Source organism: Lycorma delicatula, chromosome 1, assembly GCF_047948215.1.
Source record: "Lycorma delicatula isolate Av1 chromosome 1, ASM4794821v1, whole genome shotgun sequence".
Lineage (NCBI taxonomy): Eukaryota > Metazoa > Arthropoda > Insecta > Hemiptera > Fulgoridae > Lycorma > Lycorma delicatula.
The window spans coordinates 45,655,857-45,679,188 of record NC_134455.1 but is presented as its reverse complement, the minus strand read 5'-3'; the positions used below and the strand labels follow the sequence as shown (position 1 = coordinate 45,679,188).

Genomic DNA, 23,332 nt, shown 5'->3' with positions numbered 1-23,332 from the left:
TATACTCATATTGACCCAAAATTAAATAATTATTGTGAAGTTGAAACTTGTAAATTTAATTTGTGATTGATAAAAAATTTTAAAAACGTAATCATATGTTCATCAGAATTAAAATCAAACATCCATGACCTGACTTTGATATTTTTTCGTTGTTTTGAGTCATTTGACTGGGTTGATGCAGCTCTTCAAGATTCCCTATCTAGTGTTAGTCGTTTCATTTCGGTATACCTCCTACATCCTACATCCCTAACAATTTGTTTTACATATTCCAAACGTTGTCTGCCTACACAATTTTTTCCTTCTACCTGTCCCTCCAATATTAAACTGATTATTCAAGGATGCCTTAATATGTGGCATATAAGTTTGTCTCTTCTTTTAAGTATATTTTTCCAAATGCTACTTTCTTCATAGATTTGCCGCAACACCTCTTTATTTGTCACTTTATCCACCCATCTGATTTTTAACATTCTCCTATAGCATCACATTTCAAAAGCTTCTAATCTTTTCTTCTCAGGTACTCTGATCGTCCAAGTTTCACTTCCATATAAAGTTATGCGCCAAACATTTACCTTCAAAAATCTTTTTCTGACGTTTAAATTAATTTTTTATATAAACAAATTATATTTCTGACTGAAGGCTTGTTTCGCCTGTGCTACTCAGGATTTTATATTGCTCCAGTTTCGTCCATCTTTAGTAATTCTACTTCCTAAATAACAAAATTCTTCTACCTCCATAATCTTTTCTCTTCCTATTTTTACATTCAGTTGCCCATCTTTGTTATTTCTACTACATTTCATTACTTTTGTTTTGTTCTTGTTTATTTTCATGCAGTAGTTCTTGCACAGGACTTCATCCATGCCGTTCATTGTTCCTTCTAAATCTATTTTACTCTCAACTAGAATTACTATAGTTGTAGTAATTGTTAATATTATATTAGTTGTTAAGGGCGTAGGTCAGAACTTTGAAATAAAACATAAATAAAAAAGTGAGTTTGCCTGGACAGCATAAATAGAAAGTAATCCTGTGACAAACTCAGTAATAATTTTTTATTATATTGCTTATTTTTATCATTTTAAGCATGAGAAAACATATAAATAAAAAAATATTTACTGCCAAAAACTAACCAAGTGAAGATTTCTAAATGTTATATGGGTAGTCCAAAAAGTAATGGATCAATTTTCAAAGGGAAATTTAAAGCACAACATACCAGTTCTGTGTGCATACAAGTACCCAGATGTGTTTTCTAGTTCATTTGTCAATTTCAAGTTGATTGTTGTAGTAATTGAATGTCTGTGATCGTTTGCATGAAGTATGTTGAGTATTGCCTGCTATGGAAAAAAATATTGATCAATGTTATGGGATTCAGTTTTGCGTTAGTTTAAAAAAATCAGCTTCCAAAATGTACAAAATATTCCATTATGCCAGCCTCTGTGGCGTGAGTGGTAGTGTCTCGGCCTTTCATCTGTAGGTCCCAGGTTCAAATACCGATCAGGCATGGCATTTCACACACACTACAAATCATTCATCTCATCCTCTGATACCTAACAGTAGCCCCAGAGGTTAAATAAAAAATAAATAACACAATGGATATTCCATTATGATCCTGAGATGAAACAACAAAGCTTCCAATGGAAGTCAACTTCTTCACTACCCCCAAAATATGTGAAAGGAGTATGCAGCAAGGATAAGTCATGATGATCATTTTTTCTGATCATGAAGGATTTATTTACCAGTATCAGGTACCTGCAGATACCACTGTAAATGCTCTCTGGTATATCAGTATGTGGAAAATAATCTTGATCTCAAGTCAGAAAAACTGAAGAATTTTTGTTTCATCATAATAATGTGCCACCATGTCAATCAGTTAGTTTCTACATTTTTGAATGTAGAAAAAAATGGTTCCTCACCCACCAACACCCCATACCTTGCTCTGTGAAATTTCTGGCTGTTCACAGAGGTGAAAAAGGATCTGAAAGGGTGAAAATTTGAGACAAATCTAGAGGTTGCAAATGCCACGAAGGAGAAACTTAAAGTGCTTTTAAAAGATCACCCAGATTTCGTGTTTAAAATGTGGATTTAGTACTGGAATCAGTATATTGCATTTAAGGAAGACTGTTTTGAAAAGGAACATATAAATGTAGATTCAAAATAAAGTTTTTTTTGAACTATAGCTGTTGTCTCATTACTTTTTGGACTGCCCTCATATATTGTATATTTAGAAATTTTTCTGACCAAAATATTTTATTAGGCAGTCTCTTTAATTAAAATTGTTTCTTTCCTTTATTGTTTATTTTTGTTATTTATGATCATGTAGTGTTATTTTAGTCGCTAATGACTAATTGTTGATGCAACTATAAATAAAAGCATTATTAAAAAAATTAAAACAAATTAATTAAAAGTAAATTAAACAAAATACCTTATTAAAGTGTAAGTAATACCCCTTCCTAAATTCCCAACAATATTAGTTCATAAAATACCATACAACTAAAGTTATATGTTCAACTAATTTTTAACCAACTTCATGAAAATAAACCATCCTTATGAAGTTTTTTTTTTATTAATCCCAAAACTGTATAAAAATACTATCCACATCTGGTGGTTGTGAATTATCTCATACATATCATATCTTTATTTTACTCCAAGTATAGTCCTGAATATTTTTCAAGTTTAATTTTAATTTCCTAACTAATATATATGTGCATACATACTCATCAAGACATATGTCTTGATGAGTGAGAAGAATGTATTGCTTTTTTATAAATGAATATGAATTAGTTTTAATTAATACTCCCTATGTATGTAAATAAATCTTATATATAATGTGTATAATCTTATATAATGTGTATAATCTTATATATAATGTGTATAATATAATGTGTATAATCTTATATATAAATCGTAGATAAATACCTACAAATAAGTTGAAGTAAGTTAAAAATAACATTTAAAAATACAATATTATAAATGAAAAACTGAACTGTTACAGTTTTCATATTGAAGATGTAATTGCAGTTGCATAGCTTGTCATTTGTATAAATCTATGAACCTCATAACGTTTGTAACATAAATCTCAAGTATTTAAAAAAAAGAAAATTGCTTAAGTTATTTAAACAAATTTTTCCCCTTTGATTATAGAGTACTGAAGAAGAAGGCAGCCATGTAAATATTGTACAGATTACAGATCTTCATTATGATGAAGAATACATGATTGGAGGTAAAACAGACTGTGGTCAACCATTGTGCTGCAGACATGGGCAGGGTCAAGCTGACAAACCAGATGAAGCAGCTGGATTCTGGGGTGATTATAGGTTTTGTGATATTCCATGGTATGTTGTTGAAGATGCCTTGTCCAACATTGCTTCAAACCATAAGGTACGCAAAACAAGAACAGTAATGTTTAATTTTCAAAACATTTTGGAGATATAAACAATAATGTTAATATTATAACAAATTATAAGTTGTTACAACATATATTAATATTATAACAAATTAAAATATTATTCAGTGATTATGACAAGAGGAGTATGTCAAAAAGTAATTGTTTCATAGTTCAGACATGATCAAAACATCCTAAGATAATCAGTATGAAATTTTTAACACCTAAGTGGGGCATGATATAAGAAGCTGGTTGATTCTTTTTTAATTATGTGAAAAAAAAAATCTTAAAATTTAAAAATCTCAAATTTTACAAATCTTAAAGTAAAATTTGCCATAAGTATTAACAAATAGCTATTTTCTGAAGAAAAAACATTCAAAGTCTACTAAATGATGTTAAATTTTAGACTATATATTGAACAGTTTACTCTGAATATGCTAACTAACAGTTTGTAAGCAGGGAGAAAATCCTTCATGATTAAAACAAGTAATAAAAGATTTTATATAACAGTGTTATCTGAAGTGGGCAGCAAACACAAATTACCTCAATTTAACACTTAAAAAAGAAAGCTGCTCTAGGAAGAATTATCACTAGATGTTTTATTTCATACTCAGATAAGGATTGATAGCAACAAATTGCAATTAGATAACTAAATGGTATGTATATTCAAAAACAAATGTAATCAATGAATCTCATAAATTTTGCGGTCACTTTACTTGAAAGTGAAACTATAGAACTGGTTGGTTGATATAATTTGTTTATTAAACACCGTAAAGCAAAATACGAATCCTGGGTAACATTATTATTTAAACATAATTAACAATGACAGACATTTAAAACTAATTTATAGAAGCAGTAACTAGTAAAATAGTTGAAAACATCATAAAAACAAATCATCTTCATCAACAAGGAGCAAAAACACTGCTTCGTTAATAATGAAGTGGAAAAATTGTAAGTGTTTTCTGGAAAATGAAAAATTAATTGATCTAGAACAAAATAGTAGATTTCAATTAAAAATTTTCTATTTATAAATATTCAACAATTCATATTTTTAGTGATTATTTAAAGTGCACTAATTGGCATATTTGAAACCTCCAAAATATTTTACAAGAAAAAGTTTTGATTAATCACAGTGTTTTTGTGATTGCCACAAAAAATTTTTTTTAATTTTTGATTAAAAAGCTTATCACAATGTTAGATAAAAAAGTAACTACAAAAGTCAAAGAAAAATGTTTTGAGTATATTATTAATGTACTCAACTTTTTAAGAAGTTATTATTCTATATTTTAAGAAGTGTTCATCTGGTGAAGGTATCTGGTATCTCATCATAATCCATTTGAAAAGACTTCTTTTTTTTTCTTTTTTTTTATTAATGTGAGTTGAGGAATGCCATTTATGCACTGAGAGTTGGCCTCACAACAGGTTCTGCAAGATGTTATAAGTGTGCATGTGTGCCTGCGCCCTACCGACTAAACCACCACTTCACGACTTCCCTCCCAGAGCCGGACCCACAATTAACCTTACTCAACCCCAGGGGTGATGTTGAGCTCAGAGGATCAGGAGTTCCTGTGCATCATCACTGTGGCCCATCCTCACAAGTACAGACGAATCACATCTCAGTTCTTGATGCCTAGGTCTTCTTATGATCTTTTTACAATCCTCCCCTCAGACTCCTTGATACGAATAATGCTGCAGACTATGGTGGTGATTGAGTCCCATAACCTTTTGTTCTGCATTATCATCAGTGTGATATTATCTGGTGTTAATGCACCCAGATGGCATAGGGTATCCTTTGTACCTCCCATCTCGGGCAGTGAAAGACCGTGTGTTCTGCGTCATCACGATCCCCGCAGTACTCACATGAATTGTCATTGGCCCTTCTGCGTTGGAACAAGTAACTCAGTAAAGAGCCGTGGCCCATCAGGAACTGAGTGAGCTCGTAGCCAATCTCACCGAATACCCTAAGGATCCACGGCCTGACCTCCCTAATCAACCGACAAGTCCACGCTTCAATCGGTGAGGCATTCCTACGCCCTTTCCATCGTTCAAAAAGAAGGTCATATGCTTCCTTCCTGTTCATACCTGAGTATGTCTCACACCATTGTTTTCAAGCAGTTCGATAGATGGTGGCCCCGAGAAGACGAAGACTGCCTCTGCAGAGACTGTCCCATATGACAAACAGACTCTAAGCACCATGCGTCTCTGAACTCTTTCTAACGTACGTCTGTTCCTCGCCGCGTTCATGGCTTTCTGACAGACGGGGATCCTATAGAGCAGGATTGAAGCGATGAGATGTGAGCAAATCTTACGCTTTGAGGATTTAGGCCCTCCAACATTGGCAAGCAACCTACTCTGGGCTCGGGCGGTCCTATCCGCCTGCACTGTGACTTGACCGACGTGCGCAGTGAACGAGCAACGCCGGTCAAGCCAGAAGTCCAGATACTTCACCTCGTTCTCAGGAACCATAACGTGTTCGTTGATCACGAAACGGATAGGCTCCATCCTTCTTCTACCAGCCACCACCACCGCCCTGGTTTTCAGAGGGGACAAAACCAGACCCTGCCCTGACAGCCAGTAGTCGATCAAGGCAATAGATCGGTTTGCCTTTGAGACTGGCGACGATGACAACGAGCGCCAGATCGTCCGCAAAAGCTATGGTGAACACTCCCTTCGGATATTGTAGGCTAAGTACCCTGTCACAAACAAGGTTCCACAAGGTAAGTCCAACCACTGAACTCTGTGGAACCCCGCACTGCACATCGAACGGAATCTTCTGTTCACCTAGCTCGTATATGACTTTTCTGTCTTGTAGGTATCTCTGTAATATCCTACGGTGGTAGGGGGATTGTCTTTGTTATTAAGCGCACCTAATATAGCCGCCCAGGTCACAGAATTAAAGGCATTCTGGACGTCCAGGAGGATCACTACAGGGACCCTCCTGGTCCGCCAGGTGCCATTTGCCGCCCGCTCCGCCTAACGCATAATGTCATTAGCTACGTCGATTATAGAACGGCCTGCCCTGAAACCATACTGTCTGTCATTTAGGCCACCGTTTGCTTCCAACTCTGATTGTAGTCGTTTGACAAGAAGCTTTTCAAACTGCTTAGGGAAGCTGTTAAGCAAACATAGCGATCTTTAGGCTGTCGGATCCTCAACGCCACCTGGTTTCTTGACAAAAGCCAGTCTGGAATGCTTCCACTCCTGAGGTATGAAGTCATATGTTAGCATGGCTTCATAGCCTCCAACACCGGAGTGGGGGCAATCCTAACAGCAATTCTGACCGCCTTGACCGGGATCTCATCTGGTCCCCGACTCTTGTGGAGATTCAAACCTCGCGTCGCAGACACTAACTCGTGTAGTTAAAAGTGGGGTAGCTCATCAGCCACGATCGCCTCGTGATGGGGTTCAGTCGTTCTCGGGAACAAGGTCGTAACGAGTTCCTTAACCTGAGTTGTAGTAAGCGTCGGTAGACGGCGTCCAAATCGCCTCATTACAATTTTGAAACCATTTTCTCCCACTGGTCTCAATCTATCTCATCGCAGAGAGTCCACCATGAGACCATCTTAGTCTTCTTAATAGCAAATTGGTAGCTAAGTCGACTGGCCAGATATTTCTCCCGTGAACGATCTGTATGTGGTGTGTTGTCTCATCTAGCAGATCTCTGGTAAATCCTTCACAAGACCTCGCATTTCTCCCTGAAAGCACTCAAGTTGGGGAGCCACCAGTAGGCGCGCTGTTTGGTGTGATCGTAAGGAACTGTGACGCCCTACCTCTCACACTCATCTGCTACGACCTCTGTAGTGCCTGCGGGGTTGAAACACCAATGAGACTAGTTGCTATGTTTCTCTCCAACCGCCGGAAGCCGTCAACCAAGTCAAAGAGTTGGTGTAGGAAAGTGAGGTAGACATCCAGATACATGTTGATCTAGCATTCCTAAAATAGTAAATATTAGAGCAGAATTGCTTATTGATTTAACTATTTAACATCTTCAAGATCTCTTTCAATATCTTGAGACCCTGGATGAAAAATGCTTCCGCGTTATCATCGCCTGGATACAAAATATTTGTTGTAATAAACAAACATATATCACATTTATTTCTCAATTAAAATAATACAATTTTCTAGTGCTGCATGGCAATTGGTATGAATAGCTGAAACTCACAACAGTAATTTAAATATTTCAGTATAAATGGACGGCCCTAAGAAACTGTAAAACATAAGATAAAAGCATTTCATTATCCCCTGGAATAGTTTGCATGTTAGCCACCAGCTTAAACTTGCAACGCAGTACCGCGTAACTGATACAATCCACAAGGATGTGGTGCAATGTTAGTCAGCAGTTATAGCAAGCACAAACTGATGCAATTGTTTCAGTCATCAGATATCCATGAATGAGCTTAGTGTGCCCTATTCACAAACAGCAGATAATAACCTCCTCTCGATGGTTAATTCTGCATGAGGAGCACCATGGTGAAACAATGCTCTTAATTGGGTTTGTTCATGGTAGCATTCCAATCACTTTGTCTCGCATCATGAACCACCCTCTTCAGGAAATAGACAAGCTCATTCAAAGTGATGCGATAGGTGAAAGGAGGCTGGAAACAAGATTCCTTTGCTCTACACTCTCAGTGTGCTCATTGCCTGAAATCCCAATATGGCTGGGGATCCAACAGAAGCTCACATTTGTATTATGGTGGGTGATTCATTTGCTAAATAACACACTGAATCTCACTGACAACAGGGTGTCTGGAGTACACACCACTAATTGCCTGTAAGGCAAACATTGAATCCAAGCAAACAAGTACATGTCAAAATGTTGTTAATTATATTTAAGACCTTATTAATAGCGAAGAGCTAGGCAATGAAAATACTGATGGTGGTGGATGATCAAACATGTCTGTTCTATTGCCAACACAAAAGCACAACCCATAGAGTTAACGATTTTAGAGCCATCTGTTTAAATTGTAACATCACGATTAAGACTATTTAAACTATTATAAAATTTGTTTTGAAAAATAACCACATTTGTGTTCTGTTTATTATACTGGCAAAGATCAAAGCAGTAATTAACGAGAGAAGGCCGCCAAGGGGGTACGGATGAATGAATAATGGACTGCATTAGACATCTTTGCAGCGGTGACCCGCGCCGACGAATAAGCCCAGCAGCCGTAGTCTAATCGGGAATGGACCAGAGCTCGGTAGAACCGCGTCATGCACATATGATCGGTTCCCCAACGGGTATTAGATAGAACCTTAAGATAGAGCATGTCTAACATTTTTAGACATTTTACATTCGCTCCTTCAAATGTGTTACCCACGTTTGTCGTTGGTCTAACTACATTCGTAGAAATCTAACCCGCGTGCGTGCCTCAACAGGTTCACCATGTAAATACAGTTGAGTATTTTATATACATGTTCCCTCAACCGGGAAAAGCAAATATACTTGGTTTTTTCTGGTGAAGACGTGAATCCAGTAAATTTACACCACGATTCTAAGTGAGTTATTGTGTTTTGAAGCAGCCTCTCACCAGTAGCTAACGTTTTACATTCGACATAAATTAAAAATCATCTACAAATAAAGAACACATAATTGGTTTTTGCACGTAGTTTATAATACTATTTATGGCTACAGCGAACAAAGAAACATTAGGATATTTCCCTGAGGCACTTCGTTTTCCAGTGTGAAACCATCGTTCCAACTCGAACTCGGAAGGACCAGGGCCGATCCTAGGCGGTAGGCAAGGTAGACGACTGCCTACGGCGGAAAAATTTAGGAGTGGTAAAACCGTCTGAACTAGAACGCAAAAAAAATAAATACAACCCACAAAAATATATTTCGATTACTTGAATCTAGAAAATAATATTTACCATTTATTAGTACAATATTATTATTAAGGTATTAGTTTTGTTTATTGTTTTAAAAGTATATTTAAATTATCTTTGAGAATAGTAGGTACTAGTTTTAGTTTGTAAATTTGTTGTCGTTAGCTTGTTAAAAATGTAAATTTTGTTTTTCAATAAAACGATTTTCCATAAATCCGTTATTAGTAATTATTATCGTATTAATTCAATTATATGTAACTTTTTTGGTAAACATGGTCCTTTTATAATTCTGTTTTTTTTTTTTAATATTTAAGTTTTTTTGAAACTTGAGAGGCGTCATTTTTTGGGTTTGCCTACGGCGAAAAAAACGCTAGGGCTGGCCCTGGAAGGAACGACTACTGAGAAAACCCCTGATAAATGCGAGGATATTACCTTGTACATCCCAGTGTATTATAATGGACCAGTGTATTTAGGATTCCATGCTCAACGCCTTTTGCAAATCGAAAAATACAGCAACCAGGCGTTGGAGAAATAAAAGGCATTTTTAATAACAGCTTCCAGGGCAACTACGTGATGAACAGACGATCTACCCTGGCGGAAACTGCACTTGGGCAATTAGGGTGTTTGTCTCAAGTTACCACATTAGACGACGGTTTGCCATTCGTTCCACCACCTTGCACAGGGTACTGGTCAAGAAGAAAGGACGATAACTTGTGGGGCATAATTTATCTTTACCATGTTTCACTATGGGGATAACCATTGCCTCTGACGAAGAATCTGGAAACACCAGATCAGAGAAATTTTGTTATAGAAACTCAAAAGATGTCATAGTGCAATATTTGGGAGGTGTAATAACATGCTGAACCTGTTATTAACATTTACGGGGGAAGTGTCACGAGAATTATTCAGGGCATACCTTATTTCATTATAAGAAGAGCGTGTTTTAATTCATTTTGCGAGTCCCCAATTACCAACGGGATATTTTCTACCAGCAACTTATATCTTACAAACTCAGGGCAGTACGATTATGTAAGTAAAACTGCCTTAAACGAGCTTCAAAATTAGGTCGTTATATCAACTGGCGTGGTAACAAGATATTCACTACTTTTCAGTCCAGTCGGCTGCGGCGATTGTACCTATCCACGCATGGTTCGAACCTTTCTCGATACAAGAAATGATAGACGAAACAATGTTGTACGAAACATTGATTCGACGTAATTCAGCCAAGAATTCTGTTTGGCACACCTAAATACTCGACAGCAAACAGCCCTCGCGTTGCGCAAGGCGCAGAGCAATTCAATTGTCGGTCTTCGATTGAAATTACGTAAAGCTCTACGCCGATCTCTTTTTGCACTCCGGTAGTCTTCATTCCACCAAGGAATAGCAGGCCGCCTTGGTTTTCCAGGTGTTAAAGGGATGAATTCATTCACGCAATCGAGAATCTGTGTGTAAACGTGGCAAGTTGGTGGATCGCGCTATTGCTGTTGTCATAATGGCCGAAGGAATTCTTGTACCCGATCCAGTCGGCTTTCTGCACCAACCATCTGCTTGGCTGACTCCGAGGCAACTGAGATTACAACCATTCTATGATCGCTTTCAAAGACGATTTCGGAAACGCACCGGCTAAGACGTGGAAATAAGATTGCAGAACATAGAGAAAGATCGATGAACTAAAAATGTTCCTGATGAAGATAACGTAAACGTGTACGATCCATCGTTCCATAAGCAGAGATCTAAATTCTGCCTCAGCCCATCAACTATATTGTCTCGGGGAGAAGAAGATGATGAGCTCCTAGAATGATGATGAACGTTGAAACTTCCAGTTATTAGGCAGGGTATTGGAATTTGGGAAAACAGACTGCACAGTTCATCTTCACTGATATCAGAATTATGCGGAGGGTATAAGTTGCAGATATTCATTGTGAATGGCGCCAATATCTTCACTGCGACTGCAGGGATATTTGACGCTAGCGGAATAGGTGCTATTACGATTTCCTTCAGGAACACAACTACATCTTCATGTCCTCTGCCCTCAGTTTGATAGTCACACCTTTCGCAGACGTATCTGGGAAAGGACACATCATCCTGGGGACGGAGGTGAGTTTCCTGTAGTATTAAAGGATTTTCTTCCTTTATTAGTATTTCAATATCTTCACGGTAAGAGTGGGACCATAAAAATTCCAGTGAGTAATATTCTTGGCCATAGGAAATACTTTACATAAATAAAAACTGCTTGCGAATTACTTGTTAAATACTCTCCGATATTTCTTTTTGGTATTATTGATTTTTAAGAAGATCTTTGCTTCATCAGGCACTTCATCGGCCTCTACATCCTCGAAGAGACCTCGAGATGGTGATGGGATTTTGATGCCTGGGAGGCTGAACATACCGCACCAGGTGACGATTTTTTTGTAGATCCTTTCATTGGGATCTTGGTAGTTTGCTGCACAGTTGGTGCAGCAGGAGTTTTATTTAGTGGTGTACTGACTGAATTGGTTTTTGGTACACAACTGTTGGTCTTTCCACCAGAGCTATCCTTCTTGTTTGAACTCTTAGTTAGCCCTAAAATAATGGTTTTGAACGAGGCTTCCTGATCAGATAACATCTGAACAAGCTGTTTCAATTCACTGCAGGATCTGCACTGTTGATTACCAGCATTTGTACGGGTTTACAGATGTAGCAAAAAACATTCAAAAAACATCTAACCTTCAGGATGAAGGTGAGATGTTTTGAAGGGAAACATCTCACCTTCATCCTGATTGTTTTTAAAAACAACAAATTTTACATTCTTATACTGTGGTCGAGATGCGTCACCAGTTAAATTATTTTCATCAATACAGTCTTTATACTCATCAGACAACGCTGAATGAGGTCTTTTAACATGACTTCAGGTGGTGGTTTTTTCAGATGACCACCAACCATCATAGGGGTTTCTTGAGAATTACTAATTTTGGTCCCACAAGTACTGGGGAAATACCATGTACAAAGTCCATGCATACAGAGGCTAGAGCTAAATACAACTAGGTTCACCCAGGTGCCCAGAGGACAGCATTTGAGACTCACTATGTAGAGCCATGCACCCATTGACACGATAGTTTCCACCTTGGGTTACAGTTGTATTTCGTTAGAAGTCACAACACCATTGAGTGTAAATGTAAGAAGAAACGTGTAAAATGTTGTTGTGTAGACGTGTAAAGGTATCTGTTGTAATCTGTGCAGTGTTCTTGATTTAGTGTATGTGTATAGTGTAAAGTGTTCTGCAGTTCTGTGTGTTGGAAGAAAAGCTGCAGAGAAAAATAAAATCAGAAAAAAAATTGAATCATATAGCAAATAATTTGATATGAAATTTTTTATTTATTTTATTTTTCTTAAGTGAGTTTGCTCTTATAAATTCATTACACTTGTAAATAAATATCTTTCATAAAATGTGGCTTTAACTATAAATAAATCCTAGATTTACCCATTCCTTGAGGTAACGACAAACAATGATCCCTTAACTTTTAGTTCAGAGAGTTCTATAGCTTGAGAATAACTGGATGTAACCTATTGGTATTGGTTTAGTTTGTTAAATTTCAATAGCTGATTATTTGTCAACAGTTACTTCTATGAGAATTTAGCTACAATTAAATTGTTTATTAAATTTGATGATCTATACCATTCCTCTACAGCTTATTTAATAAAAAAAAAAAAAGAGAGAGAGAAAAAAAGAAATGAGGAAACCTTTGTAAATCGATCTTCTGTTGCATATCTAATCACCATAATCCCAATACATGGTAGGGTTATTTTTATTTTATTAAAAGTTTTGATCAGTTGTTTAAAAATTATGATAAAAAATTTTGTTCCTAATAGATTACTCAACTAGGTAGATGGAGATCATTATTAGAAAAAAATTAATAAAAATCATTAGAAGCAATCATGAGTATTTTTTTTTTTGTTATCTTTAGGAAGCTGAGTTTATTTATATGACAGGTGATATAATTGCTCATAATGTATGGAGTACAACAAAAGAAGGTAATAAACGTGGTATAGAATACAGTGGCAAGAAATTTTATGAATTATTAGAGGCAAAAGTATATCCTATATTAGGGAATCATGAACCTCATCCTGCTAATGTGTAAGTATTTCTAGTACAACACTAATTTTTTTTTGCATGAAGCAAAACATGATTAAATGATTTTCTGATAGTAGCAACACCATGAAATCAGTGAAGACAAAGTAGTCACAAATTTTATAAGTTCTGTAAAAATTGTTTTTAAATAATACAATGTATTTTTTTCTTCTATTATAAAGAAGCCATGAATATTTATTTTAAGAATGTTTTCAAGAACTGCACATACCTTTATTTAAGTATATGTTTGACCACTATTTCTTACTTCTTATTTAATAGTGTATAATTAAATTATTATGTAAAACAATACTGCTACTCTGTCTACTACCATGAAATTTGGTCGCATAGTGAGATACAGAAAAGGTAGGAAAAAACTACCAAAATACAAGGTGATCTGCAGTATTTTAATCTAAAAATGATGACTGAAAGCCAGTTTTTCTACAATAACTCAAACGTAGTTATAGATTAAAAAAAACTAATGTTTTAGAGTTTATTAATGTTAAGCACGAAAAAGTAAACATTTTGTATTACTAATATGTTTTTTATATAATCTCAAGTGACTACCATTTGGGATTATATTATTGCATAAATTTGTTTTCCTCAGGTAAAAACTGAAAAGAGTTTCTATGTTTGCTAAAAACCATAAACAATAATTTTCATTTATAGCTGTGTGGTTATTTTTTATCAGTATTTATATTAGATTAATTATGTATAAAGTTTTAAAGTTTTGTTAATCATGTTTGTACATGTACTGAAGTGAATTTTTTAATAAAAACACCATGCCCTTGCATTAACCTTTCAGGTAGTTTCTGCTACATTTGTGGTGAGGTAATGTTAAAGTCTCAGTGGAGAAATATTAACTCCACTGAAAAGAGTATTAACTATATTCTGGATGTAAAGTAGGTAGTCAGGACAGGTCCTGGGCTCCTCATATTTGCTGCAAATCATGTGTAACATTGTTGACTGGTTGGCTGAATGAATCTTGTCACATGCCATTTGAAGAAACCATGACTTTTCTTTCTTTTTCCTGTTTAGCCTCCGGTAACTACCGTTTAGATAATTCTTCAGAGGATGAATGAGGATGATATGTATGAGTGTAAATGAAGCTCATGTCTTTAGCTCATCAATGTCTTGTACATTCTCAGTTCGACCATTCCTGAGATGTGTGGTTAATTGAAACCCAACCACCAAAGAACACCGGTATCCACGATCTAGTATTCAAATCTGTGTAAAAATAACACGGATTTGAATAAACCATGAAACATAAACCTGTGAAAAATAAACCTTGTCACATGCCATTTGAAGAAACCATGACTGAAGAAACCAAAGGGTACTTTACGGACTGCTATTTTTCTATAACAAAAATATATAGGCTATTAAAAAAAATAAAGCAAAAATATAACAGACTATTAAATATCCTGATATTCCCCTGCTATAAGACCATTACTTCATAGTCCACAGTTTCCAATTCCAGTATCATTAAAACATGGGAATTAGATGAAGAAGAAACTGTTAATGTTGAAGGTTGTACAGATTTATCAGATGATGAACAAAGAAGAGACTCAAAATTGTTAGAAAATACATACACTGAACCACACTTAATCAATTAGAACTAAATGATCTCGTTCATGATCTAAATTCATCCAAGAATCAAGCAGAAATTCTTGCATCATTACTGAAAGGGGGAAACATTTATAACACAATATTAAAATAAATGCTTTCCGTGACAGGAAATGTGAATTTGAATGTTTTTTCTTCCAGTACAAGTAATTAGTTTACTGCAACAACGTGGAATCTTTACTGGAAGCTTTGGGACATATGCACCATCCTGATGAATGGCATCTTTTTAGAGACTTCTCAAGGCATAGTTTGAAATAAGTCCTTCTTCATGTTGGAAATAATATCTCATCAATCCCTTTAGCTCATGCTCCTCACATGAAGGAGTCAGATGAAAATATGAAACTTCATATGATACAATATAAGAAACATTTCTGGAATATTCATGGAGAAATGAAAGTGGTAGCGCTATTACTTGCTTTACAACTTAGGATATCTAAAGACTTAGGATAAACTAGAACTTAGGATATCTAGAGGGACATCTAAATACCCCCCAGGGAGAACATCTGCCTTGTGGTATGTCTGGTTGCCATGCCACCCCCTCCGTTCCTAGCCACATTGGCTTAATCTGAAGACATTTTCTTGCCCTCATACTGATCACATTCCAGTCATCAGCCGGCCTTGGTGAGTATATATTGGGACATCCCAATCCCGTAGGGGAAGATACCCGCCTAGTGACGTTCCGGTCGCCACCCCCAACCGTTCATTGCCCTGTTGGGCTTTAACGGGAGTCGTCAAGCTCTGACTTTTTACATCTCATAGTAATAAGTCTGGCCTTGTTGGGATGCCACAGATGTAAATGCCTTGGTAGACATTTGCATTTGGTGATTTAATAACTCAGCTTATTGCCTTCGCTGTAGGCCTCGTCCGGACATCTTGAATGTCCTACATCGTATCCCTCTGAACTAGCTAACCGAGCTCGCGGAAGCGCAAACCCCGCGCCTAGTTCTACTTATTACGAGCCAATTTCGTAAATGTTTCGTAATTTGAGGCAAAAAGAACACAACATACCACCAAACATGTTGATCGCAACAACGAAAATTTAGTCCTAGTTCCCTTAGTGTACTCAACTTAGTTCAAACCCCAGACTTAGGTTAATTTATGGGCTCCGGTCTGGTCCACGAGGGAGAGGCGGACAGACCTCCTATCCCACTTGGCTGCATCACAGAGTCCAGCGTGACATTCACCTCATACACCATCGTCGAGATGCCGCTACACCTCACGGCTGCATGGTGTCTCATGCCCATCGGCAGTGCAGTCGCCATCCAGCCGAAAGTGTCGTCTGCTCATTCTAATCTGCCCTCGTCAAAACGCCGCTACATCTCACGGCTGCATGGCATCCCATGCCCATCGGCAATGCAGTTGCCGTTCCGCCAACGGCTTTTATTATTTAATCACCTCAATTCTAGCTAACCGTGGCTTACTACCTAAGCGCCTACCTTCGGCCAATCAAACTGTCCAAGCAGACTCTAGCCACCCTACTTTACTAGATCCCTTCGGCTTTCCTGCGCAGGGCGAGGAATCGAAGGAAGCCAGCAACAATTGCCCAAACTCTGCGAGTCCTCCAGTTTACCCGCAGATCAAAGAAGGAATTTACTCTCTCAAGTTCCCTAACAACTCTGGTACGCTCAGCTTCGTACCGGGGACAGACATACAGGACATGGACCATACATACATCGACCAGTAGAAGAATCGTTCCACCTAGATTGGCAAGAGTCAAAACCTTGGTCTTCAATTTCTCGCGTACGCCCTGACGTTAGAAGGCCTCCCTTCTTGGAAATATACCGCTGGCTATATTCCATAGTCGAGAGGTCAAGGGGTTTTACTGGCGATCACAGTGACTGCCTCTCGCGATACAGTTCTGTAGCCACCGACAACAGTTAACAGCAGCAGACGCTGGGCTCGTAAAAGAATATCCCTATAGCACTGGAATTGTAAGCGATGAGCCCAGACGGCCGCAGCGTACAACATTATGGTCTCACAGACACCTTTGTAAAGAATATGCATGGTACGATAGTTCAACCGCCAATCGGGATGAATGACTCTACGGACACCGAAGAAAGCATCGATGACCTTATTCACTACAAACTGAAGGTACTTCTTGAAGAGAAGCCTCTCATCAAGGATAACACCCAGATACTTCTGAACGGTAACATACCTAATCAGAAGGCCATCCATCACAACCCGCGGATGACGGGTTGCAGCTAGCCGACCCTTCAAGAACATCATAGTGGTTTCCTCCATACTGAAAACCATCTTATGCTGAAGACTCCACAACCTTAATACCTTACATGCCTGCGTCGCTCTGAGCTCTATCTCGGCTCGCGAATTGCCCTCGACCAGCAGCAGCCCATCGTCGGCGTTTGTCGCCACGATGCGACAGCCACTTGGCATCTGCAATCACATGAGAGAATCGAACTTAACGACCCAGGCAAGTGGACCTACAACACTGCCCTGTGGACAACCTTTAGACAGGGTCTTTCCTACCTCCGAACTGCCGTCACGAAGGACGACAGTCCTGTTGCTGAAGTAACTCAAGAGAGTTCTAATCTCATTTAGCGTGCAACCACGCTGTTGCAGTTGAAACAAGGCAGAGTGCCACCACAAGTTATTGAAAGGCCCGGATATGTCCAAAAAGACACCGAGTCATACTTTCACTCGCTGGTCGAAGCTAAATCCATGACCCTAAGAATCGTGTCCTCTGTGCCCTTACCGGGTGGAAACCATCCGGGTCGACCATCAACATGTGAGTAGAAGTCAGCCTGCTGTTAATGCGGAGGTATAAAACTTTCTCGAAAACCTTACCTACTACAGGCAAGAGCATCAGAGGACGGTAAGAGGAACTGACAGTGGGATCCTTGTCGCCACCCTTGAAGAGCAATTTCAAAACACCACGTTTCCAACATGCTGGGAAGTACCCAGCAAAAAGCAACCCATTGAAAACCCTAGTCAATGGACTAAGAATCACAGGCAGAGTGCGAACAAGGAGTTCCACCATGATACCATCATATCCGGGGGCTTTATTCCAAGCCAGGCTGCAAATTACTTGGCGGACTTCCACCTCAGTAATTTCTGAAGACACAATCTCAGAGCGAAAACCTATAACTTCCTTTCGGACACGTCGATGATACAAGGTCTCACCAACCTCGATATCATCTGGAAGTAGATCGTCCTTCAGATGAGTGAGGACACAATCTTTATCTATAACAACACTATCTTGGGTCGATAGAACCGACAGAAGAATGTCCATTTTCCGCTTGTGACCAAGAACTCTATAGACAACACCCTATGGGTCCTTATTCCCTTGCTCTTGTTCAAAAGAGCGCCAGGAGTCACGCTTTTTTTTTTTGTCTTCAGTCATTTGACTGGTTTGATGCAGCTCTTCAAGATTCCCTATCTAGTGCTAGTCGTTTCATTTCAGTATACCCTCTACATCCTACATCCCTAACAATTTGTTTTACATATTCCAAACGTGGCCTGCCTACACAATTTTTCCCTACTACCTGTCCTTCCAATATTAAAGCGACTATTCCAGGATGCCTTCGTATGGGGCCTATAAGTCTGTCTCTTCTTTTAACTATATTTTTCCAAATGCTTCTTTCTTCATCTATTTGCCGCAATACCTCTTCATTTGTCACTTTATCCACCCATCTGATTTTAAACATTCTCCTATAGCACCACATTTCAAAAGCTTCTAATCTTTTCTTCTCAGATAGTCCGATAGTCTAAGTTTCACTTCCATATAAAGCGACACTCCAAACATACACTTTCAAAAATCTTTTGCTGACATTTAAATTAATTTTTGATGTAAACAAATTATATTTCGTACTGAAGGCTCGTTTAGCTTGTGCTATTCGGCATTTTATATCGTTCCTGCTTCGTCCATCTTTAGTAATTCTACTTCCCAAATAACAAAATTCTTCTACCTCCATAATCTTTTCTTCTCCTTTTTTCACATTCAGTGGTCCATCTTTGTTATTTCTACTACATTTCATTACTTTTGTTTTGTTCTTGTTTATTTTCATGCGATAGTTCTTGCGTAGGACTTCATCTATGCCGTTCATTGTTTCTTCTAAATCCTTTTTACTCTCGGCTAGAATTACTATATCATCAGCAAATCGTAGCATCTTTATCTTTTCACCTTGTACTGTTACTCTGAATCTAAATTGTTCTTTAACATCATTAACTGCTAGTTCCATGTAAAGATTAAAAAGTAACAGGGATAGGGAACATCCTTGTCGGACTCCCTTTCTTATTACGGCTTCTTTCTTATGTTCTTAAATTGTTACTGTTGCTATTTGGTTCCTGTACATGTTAGCAATTGTTCTTCTATCTCTATATTTGAACCCTATTTTTTTTAAAATGCTGAACATTTAATTCCAGTCTACGTTATCGAATGCCTTTTCTAGATTTATAAACGCCAAGTATGTTGGTTTGTTTTTCTTTAATCTTCCTTCTACTATTAATCTGAGGTCTAAAATTGCTTCCCTTGTCCCTATACTTTTCCTGAAACCAAATTGGTCTTCTCCTAACACTTCCTCCACTCTCCTCTCAATTCTTCTGTATAGAATTCTAGTTAAGATTTTTGATGCATGACTAGTTAAACTAATTGTTCTGTATTCTTCACATTTATCTGCCGCTGCTTTCTTTGGTATCATGACTATAACACTTTTTTTGAAGTCTGACGGAAATTCCCCTTTTTCATAAATATTACACACCAGTTTGTATAATCTATCAATCGCTTCCTCACCTGCACTGCGCAGTAATTCTACAAGTATTCCTTCTATTCCAGGAACCTTTCTGCCATTCAAATCTTTTAACGCTTTCTTAAATTCAGATCTCAGTATTGTTTCTCCCATTTCATCCTCCTCAACTTCCTCTTCTTCCTCTATAACACCATTTTCTAATTCATTTCCTCCGTATAACACTTCAATATATTCCACCCATCTATCGACTTTACCTTTCGTATTATATATTGGTGTACCATCTTTGTTTAACACATTATTAGATTTTAATTTATGTACCCCAAAATTTTCCTTAACTTTCCTGTATGCAACGTTTATTTTACCAATGTTCATTTCTCTTTCCACTTCTGAACACTTTTCTTTAATCCACTCTTCTTTCGCCAGTTTGCACTTCCTGTTTATAGCATTTCTTAATTGCCGATAGTTCCTTTTACTTTCTTCATCACTAGCATTCTTACATTTTCTACGTTCATCCATCAGCTGCAATATATCGTCTGAAACCCAAGGTTTTCTACCAGTTTTCTTTATTCCGCTTAAGTTTGCTTCTGCTGATTTAAGAATTTCCTTTTTAACATTCTCCCATTCTTCTTCTACATTTTCTACCTTATCTTTTTTACTCAGACCTCTTGCGATGTCCTCCTCAAAAATCTTCTTTACCTCCTCTTCCTCAATCTTCTCTAAATTCCACCGATTCATCTGACACCTTTTCTTCAGGTTTGTAAACCCAAATCTTCATTTCATTATCACCAAATTATGGTCGCTATCAATGTCTGCTCCAGGGTAAGTTTTGCAGTCAACGAGTTGATTTCTAAATCTTTGCTTAACCATGATATAATCTATCTGATATCTTGCAGTATCGCCTGGCTTTTTCCAAGTGTATATTCTTCTATTATGATTTTTAAATTGGGTGTTGGCAATTACTAAATTATACTTCATGCAGAACTCTATAAGTCTGTCCCCTCTTTCATTCCTTTTGCCCAGCCCGTATTCACCCACTATATTTCCTTCCTTGCCTTTTCCAATGCTTGCATTCCAATCTCCAACTATTATTAAATTTTCATCTCTTTTTACGTGTTTAATTGCTTCATCAATCTATTCGTATACACATTCTACCTTATCATCATCATGGGCGCTTGTAGGCATATAGACGTTAACAATCGTTGTCTGATTAGGTTTTGATTTTATCCTTATTACAATGATTCTATCGCTATGCGTCTTGAAATACTCCACTCTCCTCCCTATCTTCTTGTTCATCACGAAACCTACTCCTGCCTGCCCATTATTTGACGCTGAGTTAATTACTTCAAAATCACCTGACCAAAAGTCGCCTTCCTCTTCCACCGAACCTCACTAATTCCTACTATATCCACATTTACCCTATCCATTTCCCTTTTTAAATTTTTTACCCTTTAAGCCTTTTTTAAGCTTCTAACATTCCACGCTCCGACTCGTAGAATGTTATTTTTTACTTTTCTGGTGACCCCTTCCTTAGTAGTCCCCACCCGGAGATCCGAACGGGGGACTATTTTACCTCCGGAATATTTTACCAAGGAAGGCGCCTCCATTATTGCTTTTGAAAATGCAGAGAGCCACATTTTCTTGGAAACAAGCTTGCTCTTGGAAAACAGCTGTAGTTTTCCATTGCTTTCAACTGCGCAGTACTCAGAGGACTGAGTGATGTTGATATGGCCGTTTAAGTCATTGTGACTAACGCCCCTAACAACTACTGAAAGAGCTGCTGCCCTCTTTCAGGAATCATTCCTTAGTCTGGCTCTCAACAGATACCTCTCCGATATGGTTGCATCTTCGATCCAGCTACTCTGTATCCCTGAGCACTCAAGCCACCAACGGCAAGGTCTCATGATTCATAGAGGAGGGAGTCACGCTTAGAAGACCTAATTTTTTTCCTTCCGACGATAATCCGCTATCAAGACTGCACGCCTATCAGGATCATCCTCACGCTGTGTGGCCCTCCTGAGTTGGCCCACAGTCCGCTTCATCGCAGTCAATTCCCGAGTCCACCATCCAGCAACTCTCTTTTGACCCGCACTTCTTGGGATAGAGTGTTCAGCGGCTTCTACCGCCGCAGAAGAGAAATTCTCTGCCAAGTCGTCTAGTGGGACCTCGTCCAGACTTCGAGTAAAATCTCGCAGCTTGGCCGCAAGAATCTTAGAAAACTTGGACCAATCCTCCCGTCTGTGCGGAAAGCGCCTCTGCTTAATAGGAATGTCCGCCCTAAAGACAATACGCAACCCACCTACCCAATCAAAAACTATAAGTCGTTGATCGCTTTCGCAATCATCGACTACTGACCAATTAAGAATCCTACCAGGGATATCCTTACCAATGGTAACATCAATGTTGGTACCATGGAAGGATATCCATGGTTCATGAATGATATCCATGGACAGGCAAGCGTGGGGCATCACGCTTGCCTGTCTTGAAGACCAACCTACAGTGGTTCTTGAACGAAGCCTCGTCCAAATCGGTGTTTTACTCTCGAAGGAGAGACAAAACCTACTCTTCAGACAGGCTCCGCTCGATGTCATAAATTATGACCCGGGGCTTTCTCAAACGCTTGGGGTCAACCTTGACCTCAAACTTCTTTACAGCCGGAGACTCCGTGATGACTCGGATAGTCTCCTTGTTGTCAGCAACTACGACCAGCCCTTTGTTGGTTTCCTTAATGTCCCTGATACGAAGGTCTTTTCGGTTACCAAGAAGGGCAACCTGAAAGTCCCGTTTAAGCTCTTGACTTGTAGTCTTCGAGCCCTCCACCCTGTTTACGAACAGTACCTCTGACTTCTTTCCCGTTTGTTTTTCAGAACATCAGCGTAGCGCCTGGGATGGGCTAGGGCTTGAACTACTTTCGGAACCACCTTGACTTTCTTGGGCTTAGAAGCCAAGGATTCGAAGCCATCTGCCAATGCCGCCACCGCCTCTTTAACCTTTAACAACCTCAGAAGCATTGTCTTCCTCGTCCCAACGCTGACGCCGCCGGGAAGGGAAAGAAACTCCACAAGGTAATCCAGGTTCTCCTGGACTACCTTACCCAGCGGGGCAGAACTGTCAGGTCTGCCCCTCGCCTTACGAAACTCATCCACAGCCGGAAGTGTTTTGACCCGGGTGGGTGCGCCTGTGTCCATCGCACTCGACTCGTTCTCGGAGGAGGTTGATGGCACAGGCTCCGGCTAGTGCTTCCGCCTGGACTTTTGGGCCTCTTGGAAACCTTTCATGACCGAAGATTCCCTAACCTGAACTACACAAGATTCTCGCTGTCTACCTATCATTAAGATGGGCAAGCTCGCGAACGTGACAACTGCCCGCAGCGAGACGGGCAGCCGGAGACCTTAATATTCTCCTGTCACACTACGCACCTCTTCACCGCTATTGGATCAGCTAAATACCGTACTAAGAAGCACAGCACTAACCACGGATTACTGCCCTTGTTCTAAAAAGAACGCGAGTAGGACTAAAGGCGAACCTTTACTCGTTACGGGGACTTACGACCAAGAGTCGTTGCCACCTTATCGTCACGCTGAGGCGGGTGCACGAACAAATTTGGGTGCACGACGAGTCTACATAGTTTAATGCTACCGCTAATAAAGCCTTCAACTCAATCGCCAGGAACTGCAGAAGGTACACACACAACTGCAGCTCAAA

At 38.7% G+C, this 23,332-nt stretch overlaps 1 protein-coding gene across 1 annotated transcript in view; it reads left to right on the top strand.

Annotated features, from left to right (window-relative positions):
* Nucleotides 1-23,332, top strand: part of LOC142317497 (sphingomyelin phosphodiesterase-like) — a 71,511-nt gene that overhangs the window by 11,308 nt on the left and 36,871 nt on the right. The window contains exons 4-5 of the mRNA XM_075354058.1: nucleotides 3,136-3,372; nucleotides 13,144-13,313. Coding sequence (XP_075210173.1) covers nucleotides 3,136-3,372; nucleotides 13,144-13,313 — 407 coding nt within the window. The remainder of the gene's footprint in view (nucleotides 1-3,135; nucleotides 3,373-13,143; nucleotides 13,314-23,332) is intronic.